The 23,587-nt window shown below is 38.0% G+C and overlaps 1 protein-coding gene across 2 annotated transcripts in view; it reads right to left on the reverse strand.

Moving 5' to 3' along the window:
• Positions 1 to 17,093: 17,093 nt before the first annotated feature.
• Positions 17,094 to 23,587, reverse strand: part of HGF (hepatocyte growth factor) — a 60,041-nt gene continuing 53,547 nt past the window's right edge. For both annotated transcript variants that reach the window (XM_065667204.1, XM_065667194.1), the window contains exons 17-18: positions 23,423 to 23,568; positions 17,094 to 21,231 (exon numbers count right to left, since the gene is read on the reverse strand). In XM_065667204.1, coding sequence (XP_065523276.1) covers positions 21,061 to 21,231; positions 23,423 to 23,568 — 317 coding nt within the window. In that variant the 3' untranslated portion in view covers positions 17,094 to 21,060. The remainder of the gene's footprint in view (positions 21,232 to 23,422; positions 23,569 to 23,587) is intronic.

Here is a 23,587-nt window from a genome sequence, read left to right on the forward strand (position 1 = left end):
GTCCCACACCACATCCTTGTCTCTAAATTGGAGAGGCATCAGTTTGATAGGTGGACCACTTGGTGGATAAAGAACTGGCTGGATGGCAGCACACAAAGAGTTGTGGTCAATGGCTCGATGTCTGGATGGAGACCGGTAATGAGTGGTGTCCCTCAGGGATCGGTGTTGGGACCGGTCTTGTTTAACATCTTCGCCGCTGACATGGACAGTGGGATTGAGTGTGCCCTCAGCAAGTTTGCTGATGACACCAAGCTGTGTGGTCTGGTTGATATGCTGGAGGGAAGGGATGCCCTCAAAGAGGTGTCGCTGTCCATGGCAGGGGGGTTGGAACTAGATGATCTTGAGGTCCTTTCCAATCATAGCCATTCTATGATTCTATGATTCTATGATTCCCTCTCACACATAAACACCATAATGCTGTCTAGTGCTGGAAATACAGGACAAACAAACACAGATGAAATCCTAATGCCATAAATCCCATATCAGTTGGGACTTAGATCTCTACGACCTATCACATCCAAAACAGCAGCTCCATTTTCCAGGAGAGCCTGATCTTGTATTTATGAGCTGCCTCCCTTCACAGCCTTAGAGTTCACCTCAGGTTGATCACAAGTATTTCTTCTGATGAGGTGGCAGTCTTTTAAATACCAGGTAAAGCTCTGCTGCAACCCTGGTTATGGGCAACCACACTAGAAATATGTCTAAATGTTCTTGAGAAACCCTGAAATTTTTTATGTTGTCTTAATTGAAGCCAATTTTAATAGGGGGTAGGGGGTTTAATATGGTGCCTGTGTGTAGCCTGTGTGGTTTTCATATGCTCGTTGTCTGATCCAGGTCAGTGCCTGCATAGCAGCACAAGGCAGCAGACCACAGATAGCCTCAAGGAGGGAAGCACTCTGCTGGGCTGTTGGATTATATCCTGAGCAGAGCCTAGAGTCCTGCAGATATGAAGTCTTACTCATTTTGCAGCTTTGGAGAAGTCCTCATTCTCGGCAGAAAGGGAAAGACGTACCTTAGACCATACTACTCTCTGGTAGTACTTAAGTTGCATATACAGGCAACAGAACAGACATTTGATTTCAGTAGCCTGGAACTCCATCTGCAGATCTCTGAAGTGTTTATTTGTTTTCAAAGCTATTCAAGGGATGCAGGAAGCTGCATTAGAGAAACTCAGATATATTTTCTTTTGTTTTCTGGGGTCAGGCACTTCAAAGTGGAGATGAACCAGTGCTTATAATGAATACTAGACACCACATTACATTATTAAACAGAAAATCCTGAAAGAAGGAACTCAAGTCCTAGGTTCACATGAGAGGCCTAAGGCTCTTCTCTGGAAGGAAAGTTCACTAATGTGGATCAAGCTGCCAAGTCCCAGCATAAGCCATGACAAGAATAAGAGTATGTAAATGAAAATAGGAAAATTTCTCTGGAAACCAACTAGACAAATCTGATTTTATGCTAAAATATGACGAAATGGGTATGGCTAAGCCTCATCTTTCTACAGTCTCCAAATTCGTCTCTCTGTTAGAAGAAATGATTTCACTAGGATTCATTTTCAGAGCTTAATGCAGAGATTCAAACTTTGTCTGGACAGTAATGGCTTCAGAGAAATGAATCAGAAAGAAAATTGTGTTTCTTCACTACTGCATAGTTATAGTTCATGTGTGGATAAATTGTGGGGAGATTACCTTATAATAATCCAAATCCTCTCTTTTGCAAACCTAATCTTTCCCACCAGATTCCCACCCCTGTTTTGCAGCCAATAATGGACTAATATATAGAAATCCCAGAAAAGACTGATATTATGTTGTCATTACAAAGCCAAGTCTCAGGGTACAGTGTAGGAAGTAAGGCCTGAATAGGGTCTGTTTCCTGAGTGTCCAAAGGGAAAATGCTCTGTAATCCAAGCCAAATTGATTGAGATTTGAATACAGAAGTTGGTTTTGCAGAGAAACAAAAGGAAAGTCCAGTAAAACTGAGACTCTTGCAGTCAGAAGGGAAGATTTTAATTGGTGTGAATTTTTACCCCTCAGAAAGCTGCTAGATTGCTACCACTCTTTGTCAGATAAAGCTTTGGTCTTGTACGTTTGGTTATTCATATTTGCAGGCGACTGGTTTGGGAAACTAGAAAGACAGTGTGCATGGTATAGACGTTTTCAGAGACCTAGGGGAGGTATTTCATAAATTCAGAAGGCTTCATTCTTGACCAAATAAGTCCATGCAGTATTTTAAAACACAAGTGAACAGTGTTTTATAAACAAAGCGAGCACACTGAGGACATACTACAAACTGAACTAGGATGTTTCCTTGTTTGCCTTATTAACTAAAACACAGACTTAAATTTGCACCAGAAAAAAATATAGAAACTTGGCAGAAACGTAGTACAAAACCCAGAGGGAGTCAGAATCATTGCCTTATGTAATACGGTGAAATAGGTTGGCAATGACTCAGAAGCCACGACAGAAGTCTGCACTGTCCACACAATTTTAATATATTTAATAATTAAAAAAAGAAGTAGACAAAATAGTCCTTCTCATTCAGGATGGTACTGTTCCAGACATCACATGGGAATAACACATCTGTAGAGACAACAGTAACCTTTTCACAACAATGAATGTAATCTCACTGTTACATTGTTGGAACTAAACTATAGCTTTCTGGACACAGTTATGTCTATGGATGATTTCTCCCAAATGACTACTGTGTGTTAGCCAAACAAGATTTTTTCAAACACTATGTGTTTTATATCACTGTGTGTGCATGTTTGTGCATGTGTGTCCATGTGTAACTTAGATTTTTTACAATAGTCCCATCTGAAGTAAAACCTCATTAAATAGCATTCCAGACACTACAGAACATCTTACAAATAAATGGATATTGTTCTTTGACTGTCAGCTGCTTTTAGTTTAAGTAGTTTAGTGTAGCTGAAAGCTCCGACAACCCAGATAATTTTTGCTATCAAGGTTTATCTAAACCTGTTAAAGTCTAGATAAGGGGTTGCCAGTTTTCCTGCTTCAAAGGAGACAAGAGTAATTGGAGCTACAAACTCTCCCCTTCATCATTAAAACACACATTTTATAGGACCACAGAAAGCATCTGTATCTTTACTAAGACAAGGCATGCATTAGACAGCTTTAAACAGACTACTCAATACAGCAGATCACTTGTCTGACATTTACAGATGTTAATGTGCACACGCTCATTTCAGAAGAGAAAATAGCACATGCTTAATCAGAAGATTATTTTACAGAGCGAGGTCCTCACCGTACATAGTACTCTGCTTTAGCTGAAGCCAAAGGCCCTTAATCCTTCACCATAATCATTCAGTACCTTCCATGATCAGACCCTGTAACTTTTTTCAGTGCAGCTTCTCTCACTTGTGCCTTGGCACAAAGATAGTTTCATACCGCTAGATCCAAGACCTATGCAGTCCTGAAGATGATTACAAACACTATGCCTTGGCCAATTCCGACAATCATTAATTTCCACAGTCCATTAACAAAAAGTGGAATCTACCCAGCAACTAAATAGCCCTGGTTAGTATACGATGTGTGTATTTCCTTATGGTCAATTTGATGGAGTCTTCACTTCCTTTTTGATAGCTTATAAATTCATCAAAGATGCAAACTGTTTCAAAGTCAGTTAAATTTACTCCTACAGGATGCCATTATCATCGGAACATATAGAATCTGCAGTCTGAAGTCAGGTTTTGCCAGAGAATGAGTGAAAAAAAAATAAAAATCAAAATGGTTCAGTTCCATTCTCGTGTGTTCAACAACTCTAAAATGAGTCCCAGCTTGTTTCCACTGGAACACTGTAAAAAAGGATGCCTGATAAGATGCCCATTAGTTTCCCTAGTAAAAGATATTTTAGTGTTATCATAAAAGAGGATTTTGGTTAACAAATCACTGACAGTTAAATGTACTGCACTTCTAACAAATCTAGAGGTTTCTGACAAGTTTTTTCCATTCAAATGCTGTCACATCCTACAAATGGTGGGGTTTGCAGGACATGTGATTAGCCTCCAGTAGTCATGAGAATGAATGAACGAGGACCAGCTTCACAAATATTTTGAAGTTTTTCTACGTAAGTGTTGGATAGGTTTCTAAGGAAACACAACCACAATATCACAGAATGGTTGAGACTGGAAGGGACCTTTGGAGGTCCTCTTGTCCAGCTTCCCCTCTCAAAGCAGGGTCACCTACACCTGGCTGCTCAGGACCCTATCCACATGACTTCTGAGAATCTCCAAGGATGGAGATTCTACAACATCTCTGGGCAACCTCTTCCGGTGTTCATGCACCCCCACAGTAAAAAATGTGTTGGCTTTTTTTCCATTTTTCTTATCTTCAGACGTAACTCCCTGTATTTCAGTTTGTGCCCATTGCTTCTTGTCCTGTCACAGGATACCACAGAAAAAAGTCTACTTCCATCTCCTTTACACCCTCCCCCAAAGTATTTTATCCCTTTACGGTATATTTATACTGACAAATACTCCCTTATCTTTCCCAGGTTGAACTCAGATTCCTCAGTTTCTTTGCATATGTCAGATGCTCCAATATCTTAAACATGCCTGTGGCCCTGCACCATAGGAAGCTGTTGGCCTGCTTTGCTTTGATGGTTCATTGATGGCTCATGGTGACCCACCCACAGTTCAGGTATCCATTGATCCATCCTTCTCTAACAATTTTTGAATACTTTGATCAAATTCACTTTAAAGGAATCATAGGACTCAACAAAACAACGATGCTTCAGCATTGGCAGAGCTCAGGACCGCTCACATTACTGCTTCCTGGTTTTTGGTGAGGCACATGTGTTGTTACCATATAAGAAGCTATTTAAGGAAGACACATCCATTGAAAATCAGACTTCCTTGTTTCCTTTGTTAACAGAACACCTTTTTTTATTGTAACTGCATGGGCTATAGCCACATTTGATAAGTCACTCAAGTCTGCAATCCAACCATGTATGAAAATAAACCCTAAATTCAGTAGACTCTACCCTAAATTCAGTAAACTCCTGGAGGATTTAAATAGCCTAATAAAGAAATGACTCCTAAATTATTCTATAATGAATAGTACTTATTACACTAAATAATGAGCCCAGAACTCAAAAAGAAAATTATGTTTCTATACAACAGAATTCCGACAGCCTGTTATGTGTATTTTCTGTGTACCTCTTTTTATGCATAACTTCTTCAGAAGTCCTTCTAGATATCTATGTGATTAGGTTTCTTTTAAATATTTTTTGCCAGCCTCTTAACCTCTTCATGACAAGAGTCTATTTCATCTGGTTTTCTTGTTGGTACCTTGTATACTATTTGTCTGTGGGAATGTAATTTGGCTAGTTCCTTTTCTAACCCCCCAAATATATCAGTTATTTACATACTCTGAGGCCAAGCTTTATAACAGCCTTTAGGGCTCTAATCTGAGCCTTAAAAAAAATGTCATTTTTAAAAGATCCTCTAAAAAGAGAGGCCATTTTATTGTCTTGTAATTACTTTATACATGTACAAGGCCCTGTGTGTGTGTCTGCAGAGCTTGCAGAACAGACTTTGAAGTGGTTTCTTCAAGGATACTAAAAAAAGTCAGTGCAGAATTTCCTCCTCTCAAAGATCTGTTGCATGGCAAAACTGAATGAATTTTAAAACTCATTTTAAGATTTGGCAGTATGAACAATATTGGCATATAATTTTTCAGCAAGATGAAATATGCATGTGGAAGAAGAAAGAAAAAACCAAGATACTTGCAGTCTAATCCATTTAGCAATCTGTCTCTAATTTTAATGATGTATTTGTCATTTTATTACTCACAAAATGTCATTTATATGAAACTGTCACTATGATATTAGGGAGGAACAGCTTGTGTTAAACTGTGCAATGTCTTTGCCAACTTTCAGTGTTAGTTGCATTCTACCTCTTTAGAATTTCCCTTATATTTTCAATTCAGCTTAGATATATTACTTCATGTACTAAACTTCTGTACATAGCTGCTGCATTTCATCTTGGGCTGGACACAGCAACTATTGTGTTTATTTAATTCAACAATATGGAAACCATTCTGAAAATCATTATGTAAAAATATCCTGATGTTAACTGAAAATCCTGCAGGATCCTGAAATATCTATAACTGTTAACATTAATATTGAGTAGGTGGAGCTGCAGTCACTTTCAAAGAGAAAGAATATATTTTATTTGTTCAAAAAACCAATTATACTACATTTCTTTTTCTCTTAAAGATACATGAAATTATCTTCAGTACTGATAATCACTGAGATGGAGGAAATATGGGGGGGAGGGGTCCCTTGTTTGATTTTCATATACTAATATCAGCCAATACGATATACTATTCACTGCAGTTAAATGCAAAAAAAAAAAAAATAATTACAACTAGTCAATTCTCAACTCTGTAAAATTTTCCTCAGGAAATACAGAGAAACCAGCACAAAGTTTATTGTGTTATTATACATCTTTAGGTTTTCATCTGCGTTTCTTGAAAACTACCAGTTTTCTCACATTTTTCATGTTCTATTCAAACTCATTGCTTTAAGAAGCTAAAAATAATTAAAACCTTACAAATCTTAGAAGCAGATTTGTAAAATGAGGACAATATCTGCTAATTACTTTTCCATGTTCTCATGAGGATTTGGGGAAAGCAATAGCATTTTGTAGAGCATCTTGAAACATTAAACAAAAGAGTTGTAATAAAGTTGTGTCACAGAATTTAACACTCAGATCCAAAGAAGGAAGTGTTTTTATTAGAGCTCCATTAAATTATGGAATTAAGATTAAAGATATCTTTTTAAAGGGGAGCATTTCTAAAATGAAACCTTCTACTTAGGAGGTTATAAGCAATTTCTTTTTTCTACATTTTTTAATGAGCAGTCTTTGATTTCCATTTTGAATCCAAGTCTTTCCATGAGAAATCAACGATTTTTAGTAGAAAAAAAGGAAAAAGGAATTAAATTACTGAACAGGGGACAGATATGGAGGCTGTTTCGTATCAAATAACACAATTCAGATCAACACTCCTTTTTTCAGGCACAAAACCTTTACCGCAGCAGGAAGGAGTATCAGAAGCTTTCTTCTTGATTTTGTACCTTTTCCACTAAACTGAAAAAAAGTATTATAGCTGTATAAACATGAAGAATCAATGTTATCATGGTGCTGGGAAGGCCAGCGTTTCCTTGAGCCAGTGGTAGGGGTGTCAGCAGGAGCAAGGCCCATCAGCCAGGGTTGTCCTCCCCAGGCAAGGAAGGGCAGGCTGGGGGCAATGGTCATCTCCTTGGGAATGTTGGGAAGACATCGGGATGAGCCAGGACAGGTGGAGATGCCATCTTGTGGCCTCTCTGGGACAGGGAGTGATAGCCCGCAAGGCCAGAATGGAGTCCTGGGCTGTGAGCAGGGCTGGGGGGAGCCCTGGAGATGAGCAGGGGCATTAGGGCGCCTGAGTGTACTCAGGGTCTCAAAAGACAAAATGACTCTTGACAAATCAGAGGCAGAGACAAGACATGAATACAACTCCAATAGTTTCTAGTTTCACAATCTGTCTTGACATTAAAAGGAAAAAAAAATATGATAATAAAGAACTGATGCATGCACTGATTGCAAAGGGCTATTTAAGAACATATTGTTCCTCTAGGGAGGAGTGTGTCCTCAAGTTCTTCCACGTGAATCCTCACTTGTCATCAACATTTGGTTTTAATCACAAATCTTCCATGCTAATCTCAAAGCAATTGCCTTGTTTGTAAAGCTATGGAATCAAGCTTCACAGAACGACTTAGCATAATTTCTTGAATGTAATTCAATTGGCTTGATCAGATAATTCATGTGACATAGGTATTTGTAGAAAATTTTTCAAATGTACTTTTCAAGTCTTTTTTAATCTTCTGAAATCCTTCTAAGGATGGACCGTGGTTTAACTTACAGAAAAAAAAAAAAAAAAAAAGGTTGGAAAGCCAAGATCTGGGGCTTTTGGATATATACTTTAATTCTATAATGTAATTATAAAGGGGTTTTGACCCTGCCACATGTGAATGTTTTGGGCTTCATTCTGATCTTAGATGAAGCACGTATCAGACACAGTTATCATCATGTTTTAAACATATCTCTATATTCTATCAAATAAATGTCAGGCCTGGTATACAATCTGTCATTTGTAATTCTGAATCCTAGGAGATGTGTCTAGACAAGTAATATAGATGATGCAGAGATATACATTCTGAATTCAACTCCAGAGCACAGACCAGTTATAGGTGTTCCCCACAGACTATGAAGTAATTGGACTGAATACCATTAAAATGCAACCATATTGAAATGTTCTCTGCATTACCTTTCAACTACACAAAGAGATGCAATAAGACATCTAATAAGACTCTGAAGACAAAACCATGTCACTATATCTATTTCTACACAAACTGCAGTTAAAGCAGAAGTAAATTTGTATGTGTCTTCTCTCATACCGTTGCCGCTGTTGAGACTTTCGATGTCATTTTCAACTGGTCTTTTTTTTAAAAAAGAGGAATTAAAGGAAGCCATTAACATTCTTAATGTCAGATTTGGAAGTCTTTTTTATGTTTATTTTGTTCCTAGCTTAGGTAGTAGTGCTTTATAAATTCATTGGATTATTTGTGTCTTCGAAGAAAGGCACTTCTCAGTTGGACTTGAGTTTATGCTTGATGTTAAATTTATGTTTAATTATTGTCCAACATTAGAACCTAAGCTGTTTGATACAGCATAATCTTATCCATGTTTTTATTATTGTGCTAAATAAATCAGAAGTGACAGTCTACCTATTCTGGCTGAATTCCTATAGGTAAATTCAGTACTTAGGAGTAATGTCACAAAGTCTATGCATGAGATTCTTTCTCAGCACTATGAAAATTATGGCAGTATTTGAAAAGCACAAAGCAGCACAGCATGGTGATGGCATGTATAGATTCATCTCTTGCTACAAATACAATGGTTCCTGCTGTGGAATTTTTAAATTGCACAAAATCTAATGTGTTAGTTAGCTGGTTCAATGATCTTGCACATCAACTGACTTCTTTTTCTCATGCTGAGACTGACCTTGGAATATTTAGTATTATTTTTATTCTTCGTTTAACTGTTATCATCATTTAACTGTTTCTTGCAGATATCCAACTATGGAGATCACATTTAGTATCACATCAGTCGTAGCCTCCATTCTATATAATTCAATTGACCTAGCATCTGCTACAATAAGTCCTAAGAAAGGTGAAAGACTCTCCAATAATCGAATTCATTCTAGTATATGTTATTTATTTCAATGGAATAAAACTTAATTTTGGAGGCAAAAACAAGCCTAATGAGCCATACCTCTAAATGGGCTGCCCATCTTTGCAGCTGCAGTTTTGTGCCACATTACAGGCTTGCAATCTCTATTGTGCAAAAAATCATCTATCCAAAGATAACTCTTGATAATGCAAAGTACTAGCCAATATCCTTAAGACTAGGCAGGCAAACTGTTAAGTAGCTAAAGATCTTTTTAGTTCTGACTGTCTATGAAACATTTTCTTTTCCTAAGAGCTGATATTTTATTTGTTTTGAATGCAAAACAAAACATTAGGAAAGGCCTGGAGGGAAGTCTAGCACACAAGTGACTAGTAAGGGTCTAATCTCCCTCTGTTATTGAAGGAAAATGTGTTTTGGTTTCTTTCTTCTTAGTCAAGTAAACATAAATATATTTCCCCTGGCTTCCATTACAGCAAGTTGGCAGTTACAGAAGAATTCTTTCAGTTTTGATTTCCTGTCAGCTTTACTAACAAATGACCGCAGAGTACAGTATTCTCTTGGTGTGGTTTTTATAGACTCTGTGCCTTAAAAGGAGTGTTTCTGAATGAAATTGCTATATGTTCTCACTTGGAGAGCTCTGTTTGTTTTCTGTATGCAGTACATTTCCCCTATTAATGAATGTGTGAAATTGGGAAAACGATAGGCAGGATGTGGTCTGAAAGAAAACATTTGTTAGAGAAACTTCTCTTCCCTTGATCTTCATCTTCTAAGCTGGAGTCAGAAAAGTAAATTCAGATAGAGACATGAACTGGTTCAGGCCACTTTTTCAATCTGCCCATAGCAGAGAGAAAACAACAAACCAAACCAAACCAGCTTCATGTGCAAAAGGCTGATCTCAGGGAAGTCAGTGGCACACTGCTGAGTGTTTTCATAAGAGCTTGCTGAAATTTCTCCCTCAATGTTGAATTTCTTCTCAGAGGTCAATCTTCCAGAGAAAGAGACCTGACAACAGGAGAGCTCACGAGATACGGTCAGAAACAGTGTGGTTCCTAGGCTCCTCAGTAGCCACTCCTATGGGCTGGGACCTAAATGATTGCCCTGCTTTCTCACACTTAGAATTCCCTGACAGTAGTCACTAACCTTTTAATTTGTCTCTAGAGAACTTCTCTATTTCAAGCAGGCATCCATTCTCTACTTATGCATGAGGAGTAGCCCCTCTTGAAGAGCAATCAAAAGCCTACTGTAAGAGCAACAGTCTTTTCTAACAGTTTTTTCCAGATTGGGACTTCTTTTTCTGCTCTGTCTTTATAGCCATGGTCTCTGGAGAGAATAAGGCAAATACAGAAATGCCACTCCACTCAGTGCATTTGCTGTATTTTGTTCCTCAACACATGTATGCCTAAGTAGCCTTTTGCTCTGTATTTTGCAGAAGGAAAATGTCCTGCAGTGAAGTGCTCGGTACTATTCCTGAATCTGCACTGAGGGATCTAGACAGCAGTGTGAAGCAGGGCTAAGAGAGGCAAAGTGACTTCATCTCTTCAACCCTTACAGAGACGATAATGAGGAAAGCACTTTCCAAATAGAGAAAGCGTAAGTGTCTTCAGACAGCTAAGGAGGCCAAGAAAACTGCCAAGAGAAGAGTGAAGGAAAGAACATTCCAAAAAGCTGTCCTTAGCCGACCATAAATCTTACTCAGCAGACAGTTCAAACACATCACTTGCACCAGTCCTACTCTTCCCTGTTTATTTTCTTCCTGTCAGCATTAAAATAGAATAATAAAGTACCAACCAAACAAACAAGGCAAACAAGAAAATAAGCACCAAAACCCAGTAGAGAAGAAAAAGAGCTAGAGTCCTTGCCTGTCAGCAAGGAGTCCCTTGGACCACACTATGCTGCAGCCTGTGGCAACACCAGTGCTTTACCACGTCCCATCCAAGAAAGGAATTCATAATCTCTTTTTAAGCATCTGAAATAATCATTCAGAGGGATATGGGAATGCCAAGACTATATTTAAATATTTAAATGGGAAGCATATCCAAAAGTTTTGCTGCATGCCCAAGTGAGGTGTCTTCCTGTTAGTTTTGGCTGTTCAAGCTTACATCAGCTTCATATTCCTTCCTGCATTCAGTTAGAAATTCAGAGGTAAGGTAACACTTTTAAATATAAAGAATATTTTACTCGTGAAGAATTTTTCAGGGAAATGGCAAGAAAAGTTTATCCTCTCTAGTTTGCTGTGGGAAAGACAGAAAACTCTGTTGCCAATTTTGAAAGGGAATGCACAATAGGGCAAGGAAATACCTCTTTAGAGGAAGCCATACAGAGTGGGAGCCTGGGGAGGTAAGTGAGCACGCTGGAGAGAAAACAAACAGATTTCAGTTGGAAACCAGCCTGGTCTTTGTCAAACATACCAATAAAACTGACATGTTTCTACATACTGAGTTGGTAAGATCTGCGTGTCATGATGGGAAAAAGTACCGATAAGAAAACTTAGTAGCATTAACCCAAAGGCCAGCTATAGAAAACTTAAAAGCTTTTTTTCTGCCATTCCATCCCCCCAGTCATGTGTATAAACCAAGCAGGAAGGTAAGGTTAAATTGAATTCTTCAGTAGAAACTTAAAGGTATTAATGCTCAGGGATTAGTTTTAGGAGGTATATAAACTAAACTGTTGCTAACACTAAGTGGCATCAAAGGGGATTAATGAACACCATACTTATAAATACAGCCTGGCCTCTTTGCTAAGACAAAGTCAGTCTGGAAAACCCCTCCAGAACTTTAGAAGAGACTCCTAACCAAATTAAATAACAGCCCAGAAAGAGCCCCAGTAGGGAAGCAGGTTTCTACAGGGAAAATGTTTAGGTTTAAGACAACTTTAACATTAACACCTGGTGATACCTTAAAGTGGAATAAAAGGAAAAGAAGCATCCAGAAGGGCTTCCAAAGGCCCATACATCAATCCAATTAGCGTAGATGCAAATGGTTATTACTGAGAGTTTGAGCATCTTAATTGCTGAGGCCAAGCTTTTTAACTCCTAATTTTCAGGGCCTTCACATGCAGATTATAGCAACACTGATGTTTCCAAACCAGTAGGCAGCTGGCTGAACACTAACCAGGCCTACTTGTTTGCTTTCATGGCAATAACATCAGTGCCAGAGCTTCTACAGTGCTTCAGGCAGAAGAGGTACATGTGTATGAATACAGACACACACACCACACAACTGATTTGATTGGTTTGGATCTAGCTAGTCTGGAGTGTGGGCAAAGATGCTGGACATGAAGACTTTTTCTCACAATTCAGGCTTACACTCCAGAAGTTTGCCATCAGAAATGTGCAAATTCAGGGTCTGAAAAATTCATACTCATGGCTGTCACCACTAAGCTTCCCTTTGCTATTCTTGGTTATTAAGCAAAGTGAGATGAGTGCTCTTGGTATGAAGACCTTCCTTCTCAGGCTGTCCTGCTAGTGTACTAAGGCACTTCAGTTACCACAGATCTACAGGACAGGGAAAATCCCAGGTTACAATAAACCTTTCCCTAAATTATCTGTGTAGATCAAGAAGATTAGAATTAGTGAGATACCATCGTAAAGGCATCTGTGTGCATTTGTGTGGGTGTGGTGTGTACTTTGTTTTGTGTACCTTGTTTTCGTTAGTGCTTAGTCACATCAAGCCCCTGGCTATGTATTGATGGCTTGGTATATGTCCTGGGTTTAGCAGTAGCAGTCAATTTTTCTTCTTCTTAGTAGCTGGTGCAGTGCTGTGGTTTTGACTTTCAGCCTGGGAACAGCGCTGATGACACCGATGTTTTTAGTTGTTGCTCAGTAATGTTTACTCTGACCGAGGACTTTGTGAGTCTCATGCTCTGCCAGGGAGGAGAGGAGGCTGGGAGGAAGCAGGGACAGAGCACCTGACCCAAACTAGCCAAAGAGGTATTCCATACCACAGCACATCATGACTGGGGAGGTAACTGGGAGGCACCCGGAAGGGCACTCTCTTCTCTGTTGGGCTTGTTTTGGCAGGTGGTATTGTATTCTCTTCCCTTATTATTTCTCTTATCATTATTACTATTGGTGGCAGCAGCAGTGGTTTGTGCTATACCTTAGTTACTGGACTGTTCTTATCTCAACCCGTGGGAGTTACATTCTTTTGAATCTCCTCCCCATCCCTCTGGGAGCGGGGGAGGGGGGAAAGGAAGAAACAGGGGGGAAGGGAGTAGAAACTGTGTGGCTGACTGGGTTTAAACTATGACAGTATAGCAGGCTGCGGAGCGCCTCCCCAGATAGCAAAGCCTAGCTGATGTGGGATGTGTAGAATCCATCTATCCCACTAGCATATTTCTTCCCCCATGTTAATGTACACGATGACAAGCTAGGAACATCAGGGTGGGTAGTTGAAGGCTGATATCTGAATATTTCAGCAATGCAACGAGTTTTCATCTCCTACAGGTATTCTCAGAGGTATACTCTGAATATATTCAACAGGGAAAAATTAGGCTATGTAGTACTTTGCCAGCAGAAACATATACTTCAAAGAATTCAGGATCAGGCAATAACTGGGACCTAGCTATCACGTGAGGATTCACAGCAATGAAAAACAGAGGTTTTTAAATGAGTGTTTAATGCACAACTTCTACACCTTACACTGCTATGAACAGCAAATTTTCTGAGCTCTCATTTATTAGAAAAAATAGAAAAAAGTAAAAATAAGGAGAGAATAAACTATGTGGTGGCAGTTTTGCAGCTGCTTCATGAAGTTACAGTACTGTTAAACACCAGGCTGAACAGCAGATGGCATATTTACGCCCAAGACGTGAGACTATTGTTGACATGGTTTGTAATAGCAATGTTGATGTAAATGCATATATGCTCAGTCTGTGTATAATGTTGACATTAATCCTGAAGGAAAGAAAACCATCTGTAAAGTTTTTAGTTAGCATAATCAGAACTGAATTAAATACTATAAACTTACATATTATTCAAGATAAAGCTTCTCTCAAGTAGAGAGGACTATAGCTTTGTTTGTGTTTTATACTAGCCTTGTCTAATCCAATGTGTGCCTTTAATGCTATATTTCATACCTTATTTTTAATAAATTACTATGAATTGCACTCTCCTGTTGTCCTGGGTTCAGCAGTAGCAGTCATTTTTCTCCTTCTTAGTAGCTGGTGCAGCGCTGTGTTTTGACTTTCGGCCTGGGAACAGAGCCAATCACACAAATGTTTAAGTCTGACCAAGGATTTTCTGAGCCTCATGCTTTGCCAGGGAGGAGGGAAAGCTGGGAGGAAGCAGAGACAGGACACCTGACCCAAACCAGCCAAAAAGGTATTCCATACCACAGCACGTCATGCCCAGGATGTAACGGAGAGTTACCCGGAAGGGCTGGGGCACTGCAGGGTTGGACGAGGTATTGGTCAGTGCTTGGTTGGGTGGGGTGGGACAAGTTATCCATCAGCTGGTGCTAAGGTGTTGTATTCTCTTCCCTTGTTATTTCCCTTATTATTATTATTGGTGATAGCAGTAGTGGTTTGTGTTATACTTTAGTTACTAAACTGTTCTTATCTCAACCCATGGGAGTTGCATTCTTTTTGATTCTCCTCTCCACCCCTCCGGGAGTAGGGGGAGGGCAAGAACGGGGGGAGTGAGTGAACGAGCTGTGTGGCTGGGTTTAAACCACGGCACCTGTGTATAATCTTTTCTCCCAGTAGAATATCAAATAACCCAATTGAGGACAACACTAGCTTAAAGAGACACATCTTAAGGTGTTCCAGGCAAACATCAACATCTTTTGCGCTCTGAAGTTTGCAGGTTTTTTTGCTCTAGGGGAGAGCTTTTCCCTAAGGAATTCCTAAGGCATTTCTTATTATGTGTATAAAAACTGCATTAAGAGTAACTGCATCCATCCTGTGTTTTTAATTATTATTACTTTAATGAAAAATATTTGAATAGTAAGCAAATCAACCAATCCTTATATTCAGTTAGACTATGACTGACTAAAGTTGATAATCTTCAGCGGAACTTTGATACCCAGGTTTGAAGTAAAACATATACTTTTCTCCTCTGCCACTTAGTACCAGTCGGGACTATGCTCTAAATGCTTTACTAAGCCAGGATCTGAAATAGTCCCATGACAAAGTCCAAGGGGTCCAGAAGGAGTATTTAGAATCTACCATTAGCCTTAGATGAAGTTTTGATGGTAATTTCAATGCTGGCAGGGTCAGGTCCTCAGATACAGAAGCACAACCGGCACTACATCTTCTGTGACCATATGGAGAATTCATTGCACCTTCCCAGAGTGTAACAGCTTTAGGAAAGCTGAGGCCATTAAGCTATTCTATTGCAGTTTTTCACACCACATATCCTATGCCATAAAAACTGAGCCAACTTGAAAATGAAAATTATCTCTTTATTTTAGGGCTTACTTTGGTATTAATGTTTTTGTGGCTTGCCTTTTTCACTCCAGCTGTTTTCCTTCCTATTTACTGCACGTGGTTTTTATTGGAACATAGCTGTCCAGAAATCGATGCTTTTGAAGGCAGAATAGATACATAACTGAACTCTACTAAATGGCCTGCTCTGTTCACACGAGGTTTGTTAAATAACAAAGAGCGGAAAGCAAATACTGAACACTGATGTGGGTCTTCACCATTTATCATTTGCAGATTATAGTGTTCTTGCAACTATGAAAGAAAGCCGTGACAGGATATAAAATGAAGGCAATATTCCTCTATGGATCTTTTTTTTGTGTAAATTGCTGTACAAGCAGTTAATTCTCATAGCTCCCAGGAGGTAGACAGGTCATTTGAACATCCTTAACTCTTAGAATATAAAACTACAGCAAGATGTGGTTTTGGCATATGTACTATTTCTAGATTTTTATAACATTGGAAGCATCCCTGCATGATTGGAGTTATTGGCAAGCTTCCCATTGATTTTAGGAGTTCCTGATAAAATCCACTGACCTTATGAATCAATTAGAAAATTCCCTTTTTGGACTACAAACAAAAAAAAAGTGATGTTTACCATGGAAAATTCAGAATCAGACTTCAAACACTCTGCACATGGGTTTATTTGAAGAATGATTCACTGTTGATATAGCTGCAGTTGTTAGCAAGTATATGTTTAAATCATCAGAATTGCAGTGTAACCAGAAATGCTTAGAGCTTTGAAATTTCAGCTAGATAATGAAATAGAAGTAATTAACTTACTGTCTCTTACTTGAACTTGCTGAATGAGTGCTATGATGCTATAGGAGCTTGACAGTACTCGGCTGGACAGTCGCTAATCTGATAGGGCTAATAAGAATGTTGCTTGTTTCTTTCTTTGCAAGCTATTGCTTATGGCTGCTTTTGATATTAAATGCAGCAGCAGCACCTAGGTTTGCTCAAGTTATAGGTCTCCTTTGTATCATCTTTTGTACTATCAGTAGTACAAAGTGATACAGTAAGCCCTTCCCTGAAGTGTAAAGTTTATTTAAAGAAATACTTAAAATTCCAAGCCTCTCATACAGGAATTGTGAGGAGCTACAAACCTCTTGGTAAATATTCATGTTTAGGTTAAGCACATCCTTTCTACTGCAAATATAAACTCTCCATGATACACTTAGGCCATTCTCAGTGCAGATTTCCATCAGGAAGCTCTTGGGGAGACACAGCAGCCTCACAGCATGGATTTGACTATATATTTAATTTTATGTGCAATTCTGCTATTACACACATTAAGGTCTTTAAAGTACCGTTCCTCCATACTCTGCACACTAAAATCCCTCACTGAAATTAAAGCTGGGAGGCTAGCCATGGGATTCCAAACCTTTTTCTTTAAATAAGAAATATAATGATAATTAAATTGTTGTTTTTTATAAAATACTTTATTAAGAATAAGAGTAAACAAGGTTACAAAAATACCAACTTTATTAACTAATGAAGAGGCAGTTAATTACAGAAGATTTTTAATCCAAGTTATAACCACAGTGTTCCCTTTTCATTAGGCATTCAGATGGATGCATTTAATGGGAGCATTATTTTTTCCCACTTAAATATAAAAAATGCTCCCTATCATACACCGAGTTCCACAGGCAGCTCCCTGAATTTGGATCCCATGCAAGGAAACACCATACGAAATTGCCCAAGGGTTTAAAAAGGAACAATGTAAAATTTTAGGATGAAAAGACATGTTAGTTCCTGCCAGCAGCCCCAACATTCATAAAACAATAATATACCAGTGCACGTGAGGGAGGAAGAAAATAATTGATAAGGAAACAAGGCTAAACAACCAATCCAATAGGTTTCACACGGGTTCCATGGGGGTCAGCTAGTTTACAGGCAATCTTCCAGAAAGATAGCAATAAAGCCTCGCCTCCGGCTGCAGTTGCTGTGGAGTTGAGAATCTGTGTGCTTTTCAGTGTACAAGGATGCATAAAGTTCAGCGCATGGCCATAGCAAAAAGCACTGAGCAACTCTGAGCCCCCCTCTTTTGACAATCACATTCACTGATATCAAGGGACATTTTGCCTGAGTAGGTTTTGACCCTCAGAGATAGATATGGACCCTCGCCTGAAAAGCTCTAACTCAAGTGAGTAGCTCTGTCAAGTACATTGGCATTACCTGCAGCAAGGGTTTGCAGAATGCCTCAGAGAATTTAAATTTTAAACTAAAGAAGATTTCAGCAGTAGCAGCAAAAATCTAGACCAGTACATTCCCAATGAGAGCTACAGTTTCTCTGAGGGTCATGAGGTTTATGAAAGAACAAGAGATAGGGAAAAAAGCTTTTCTAAGGGAAAATTGTTTTCATTAATGAAAGAAAGAAGCATCAGCCAGTTCCAATGCCCAAAGAAAATCAGTAATTAAGTTGAACTAACTTCAGTAGCACAAAATCACCTTTTTGGCTTTAATTAAAAAATTTTATATCCATTTTTTATACTTTTCAGAGACCAAGGATTAGTTACAACAAAGAGAATGAAGATGAAATTCAATGGTATTTAAGAATGTTCTTGGATAAGAATTTAAGTTCTGTACCCTTTAATTCTATATATGAAAAAAGCCACATCTACGAAATAAAGTCCAGCTCCTGCTGAAGTTAGTTAAGAGGGTTTCCAGCAATTTAGATGGGCACTAGACCACGTTCCCTTGTTACCACAGCGAGAAAAAGATTAGAACAGTGAAAAAATATCTATAGAGTGTCCTTTAAGAGAATCCTGTAGTTATAACAGTTGCCTGGTACGGTACCATTGGTACCAACAAGAAATATTCACAGGAATAAATGAAGTACAAATTCATTACCACATATCATTATTCTTCTCTTCCCTTGCTCTTCAGAGTCTCATGTGCCCTCCATACTGAGATAGGGAGAGCAAGAGCACCCGATAAGCAAGTGCATACAAACATGTTAAGTTCTGGGGCAACAACTCTGTACAATTTATTTTACAGAGGTGCTGCCCAGAACAAACAGGTAAAAATCCTTACACGTTGTCTAACAAAAAACAGTATTTTTATCATATATATATATGTGTATATATATATATAAAAATCACAGTCTTCTGCACAGCAGAAGCTTATAACTAAAATATTTTAAGATTTTTTTTTTTTAGATAGACATAACAAAATGCCTGCAAATATAATACAGTGGGCACATAACAATTCTTAGAGTACAAAGAATGAACATGGAGTTATATATTTTATCCACATTCTGCTTGTGACTGGAGACAAAACTTTCTTGGTGTTTTTTAAAAGTTTCTCTTAAAAAGTTAATCCTTTCAGTAAGATATGGTCAGTATATACTTACTAAGAATACGTTCTTCACATACATGGCAATAATTAACTATAAATACAACAGGCTAAATCCTATCCTTTTTAGGCCTGGCAAGCAAGAAAGCCCAAAAGGAGAATAATGTCCTCAGAGGCAGCTGGAATGTATCAGTATAGACTATCTGCGTAGCATCCACCACCCCCAGATCTGCTGTACAGCGAAGTCGCATCTTATTCGAAGAGACTATTTACATCAGGAGGAATTTCAGAAGCTCTGCTTGCTGAAAGACTTCTTCCTATGTGCCAGCAGAATCTTCTGGATGCTTGACACAAATCTTAGCATGCCAAACCACTTAAGCATGGGCTGACAAGCATCCCAGTTCCCCAGGAGATGTAAGCATATTTGAGTCCCATTGAAATGAAAGTGCACTGTTGAAAATATTTTTGTGAGTCAGCATGAAGACTGCCTCCCAGGACAGCTCCCCTGAACTGGTTACTTTTTGCAGGGCAAAACTCAACCCTGTGTCTTCTGAATGAAATGTCCTTTTAGAAATGTCCTACACCATGATGTCAGCTTAGCGGCTATGCAGTTAGATATGATACACGTCATACAATTTGCTAATGGAAGCAATTACAGTTATGCAGTCACAAGTGAAGTAACAGTGCAGTTACTTATGCAATTACATGTACAGTAGTAAAACAAACAATTTGATATATGTTGTATCAATTTTCCAGAAATTACAGAGTAATTGGTGCCACCTATAAAAACATATTTGTGTAATACTTCCAGCCATACCAGTAAATGCCTAAAGGAGAACACGCGCTTTTCATGGACACTATTAGTTCCCTTTCTCCATCAGTATAAAGTGATGGCTTTACATACAGGCAGAAAACACAAGCTACTAAACTTTTGGTGATGTTTTCCATATTACATACAAGATTATATCAATATCTGCAATAATTTTATTACCCTGAAATTCATTATACAGAGGATATAAATTTGTCCAAATCTAGGTAAGGTTTTATTAAAGATCTTAAGTCTCTGAAAGCCTATTAATGTACAACTTACTTTTCCCAGTATTAAGTCTCTCAGCTAGGTGCCAGATCCAACTATTCTAACTATTCTTTTTCTTGCTGCAAATAGAGTTACTTACACAAAATAATTAGAATCAACTGAGTTTTTAACACTTGTCTATTGAGGAAGATTTGGGCATATTTGATTCAAATTTCTTTCAATGATGGCCAAAGTTTGCCAGTAGCTAATCAGGATTAATTTTTCAATCTGTATGAAATACTCTTTTTGGCATTGTAAATCTATAGCTATATCTGAGACTAACTTTAAACAAATGATTGATAATTTACTAACCAATCCACTTTTATGTCTCATCCTTCATCCAAAAGGGATTTTGAGATATCTATTATGGGACCACATACACACTGGAGGAACTAACTGCAGAATTAGGCTCTATAACCAATATGTAAAAGGAAGTTATATTGACTTCTATGAGAACTCTGCTTGCAGCAGGCTTGTCAAAGTCCATCAATAATGAAGATTAATTTCTAAAGAGATTATTTTTTAATAATATATTGACCTCTTATAAGGGAGAAAGAGAAACATGATCATATATGCTGTCCTTGACAGATGCATATATCTCTCAATAGGTCTTTTGTAATATATGAAGAGAAATATATGGCTCATAGAAAGAATAAGATGTGATAAATAAAACTATGATTTGATTCTCCTCCTAAAATAATCTGAAGAGCAGCATAAAAGAGGTCATATGATCTATTCCTACAAAACCATTTATCATCCAGTAATGTCTTTGCAAAATTTTTTACCCATTCAAGTATCTTCAGGAGATATGTCACCATACTTGCATATACTGTAAGTCACTCCAATATTTATAAAACAACACTGATTGATAGACAAAAACACCAAAACCACCCATAAATATTAAAAGAAGCTCAACAAACTTGACTATCAAGTAGTTAAAAAATTGTTGATCTTTACATTACACATTAATTCCGTGCTGTCCAAAATCTTTCTTTGAATAGAAGTCGTAAAGTTTTCAGGGTTTTCTGTAGGTCATCATAATCTTGTGTATCCACCGGGAATAATATGAGACCCGAACAAAAATCCCAGGACGATTTCGAATGGCACATCCACGGCCAGGAACAATGACACCAACTACTATCTTCAGTCTGTTTTGCTCACAAACCAAAGGACCACCATAATCTCTCTAGGAAAAAAATAAAGAACGTCACTTCTCAAAATGCTTCAAGACACAGCTCCCACCTGTCTCCTACTGATTAGTGTCTTTTGGGAGTGACCTAGCTCAATGAACACGCAATAGAATTATCCTTGCTATAAGACAAAAACCAAATTCCAATATCTTTTTCACAGCCAGGATTTAGGAGAACCAATGCCAAGGTTGGCCTTTAATCTTTCATTGAATCCCGTGCAAATTAAAGCCTGTGATGGATCTTTCCATGTAATTCTAGTGATTTCAGACTACCGGACCTTACTGTCATCTTTCAGTTACCCGCAAGCATAACATTTGCTTATGTGCATATAAACCAGGGAAGCAGAAAGTGAGTTGACTGATAAACACCTGTGTTATGGTAAAAGGCTTTGCATCAAAGACTACTGACAAAGCCAGGTTAATATTCTTCTGTCAGGCCATCATCTTGCAAGGCCCTAGAATAAGAATCTACGTGTACTAATAAGGGGAAGAATTCCAAATATAGTAAAAAGTAATATTTTGCAGACATAATTTTGAGACATAACTTGTTAAAATGCTCTTGTTCATTATTCTGAGTGAAGGAGACATCTATGCACCAGTACGTGCATTCAGAGAACATTTGGAGTATGGCCAACTCAGATCTGGGTCTTATTTAGCACTAAAATGCATCATTTAAATTAGATTGAAACAGTAATGTAGATACATTCACATAGATCTTGGACAACAGACACTATGTTCAACACAGACACTGCAGCTTTTATCCAGGCAAAACATACACTGAACCTAGCAAACTATCTGCAAAACTAGACAGTAAATGTCCATATCAGATAGTGAGATATTGTTTCAAAAAAATAAAAGCTGACAATTAGCATTGTATTCTCTCCGGATCACCAGAGAAACAACAAAGCTTGACCTTTATTTGGTTAAGATTTTTTTTTCTCCTGACTGCAGATTAGTTCCCGCATGAGCAATGAACTATGTCAGTACCATCAGAGCAGCTCATAAAACACTTTCAGGAGCAAAGTTTCACCTGCCAATCCGATTTTGTTTCTCTGCCTGTTCTCTGCTGAGAAAAGTAGCTTCAAAGGGGAACGCAGGGAGCAGGAAACCATGCAGTCATTAAGACTGATTGCTAATATTAATTCGGTCCATTCCTTCCAGCAGGAGAAAACAAAGTGCAAGATCCCCTGCAGACTTCCATGCAGATGTTTCATTTATAAGCCTTGACATGCCTAAGAGCTCATTTATGATTAAATATTTGATTTTGAAGAAAATATTTTGCAATAACATAATGACCATGTAGAAAATTAATAAAAGGAAGAGGCTTCAGTCAGTTGAAGACCTCAGTTCACCATGGTTTGGTAGAATGCTTGGGTAGAGAAAATTTCACTAGTTGATTAAGATCAGTATTAGCAAACCATCTGTCCCAGATACTAAATGCATAATAATGTTTATGACTGTCCTCCTTCTATATGTCATCAGGATGATTTTCCACATGAAATATTATATCTTTCTGTAATAAGTGATTTACAGCATTTCTTCTCAGATGTCTTTTCTCCATCATCAAATCTAATCCCAAGCAAAACAATATTGAACTTTATACTTTTTACTGAGGTAGGTTACTGCTGTCCTCAATATGTTGCTCAGGTTTGATTAGAAAGACCAAATGCTTCACCATTCTGGGTAATACTGAAACTCAGTACATTTTTTGATCTTTCTTCTTCCCTCACAACTTTATCAACTCTGTTGAAAAATGACTTTTCTGTATTTTGCGTGCAAGTCCTCATCTAATCAAACAGTTAAATTTGCTCCAGACTTTGCTTTCTGCTCAATTAAAATATGCTGCTGTTGCTAGCACACAGCCCACTGTAGCCCTTATTGTACAAACAGAAATTTATCCCAGTCTATTAAAGTGTTTAGTCATGTGATTATATTTAACATTCATGCTAATCTTTTACTAGTGTGGTGGTAAGGTATAATTGAAGTGAAGAAACCTTTTCCTGCACTCTTGCAGAAAAAAGATCACTAGAAACAAATAATTTTCCTGTGCAAAATATTAAAAGAGGGTTTTTTTGGTGTAAAAGTTTAATGCAGAGAGAATAATTGTAAAAAAACATGCTAAATTATTTCTGTTAAACTATATCTACCTGGTAGCTCCTCAGAATGTATTAGGAAATGAGATATTTACCTCACAAGGCCCAGCACCAATGGTTTCAGCCACAGCACAGATTTCTGACTCATTCACAGTGATCTTCCCTTTGAGATACTGATTGCATTTCTCATTTCCCAAAATAAACAGATTTGCTACCCGGAGAAGGCCATCGTAGTTAATTACTAGGATTGGAAAGAGAAT

This window comes from Lathamus discolor, chromosome 1 (genome assembly GCF_037157495.1).
Source record: "Lathamus discolor isolate bLatDis1 chromosome 1, bLatDis1.hap1, whole genome shotgun sequence".
In the NCBI taxonomy this organism is placed as follows: domain Eukaryota; kingdom Metazoa; phylum Chordata; class Aves; order Psittaciformes; family Psittacidae; genus Lathamus; species Lathamus discolor.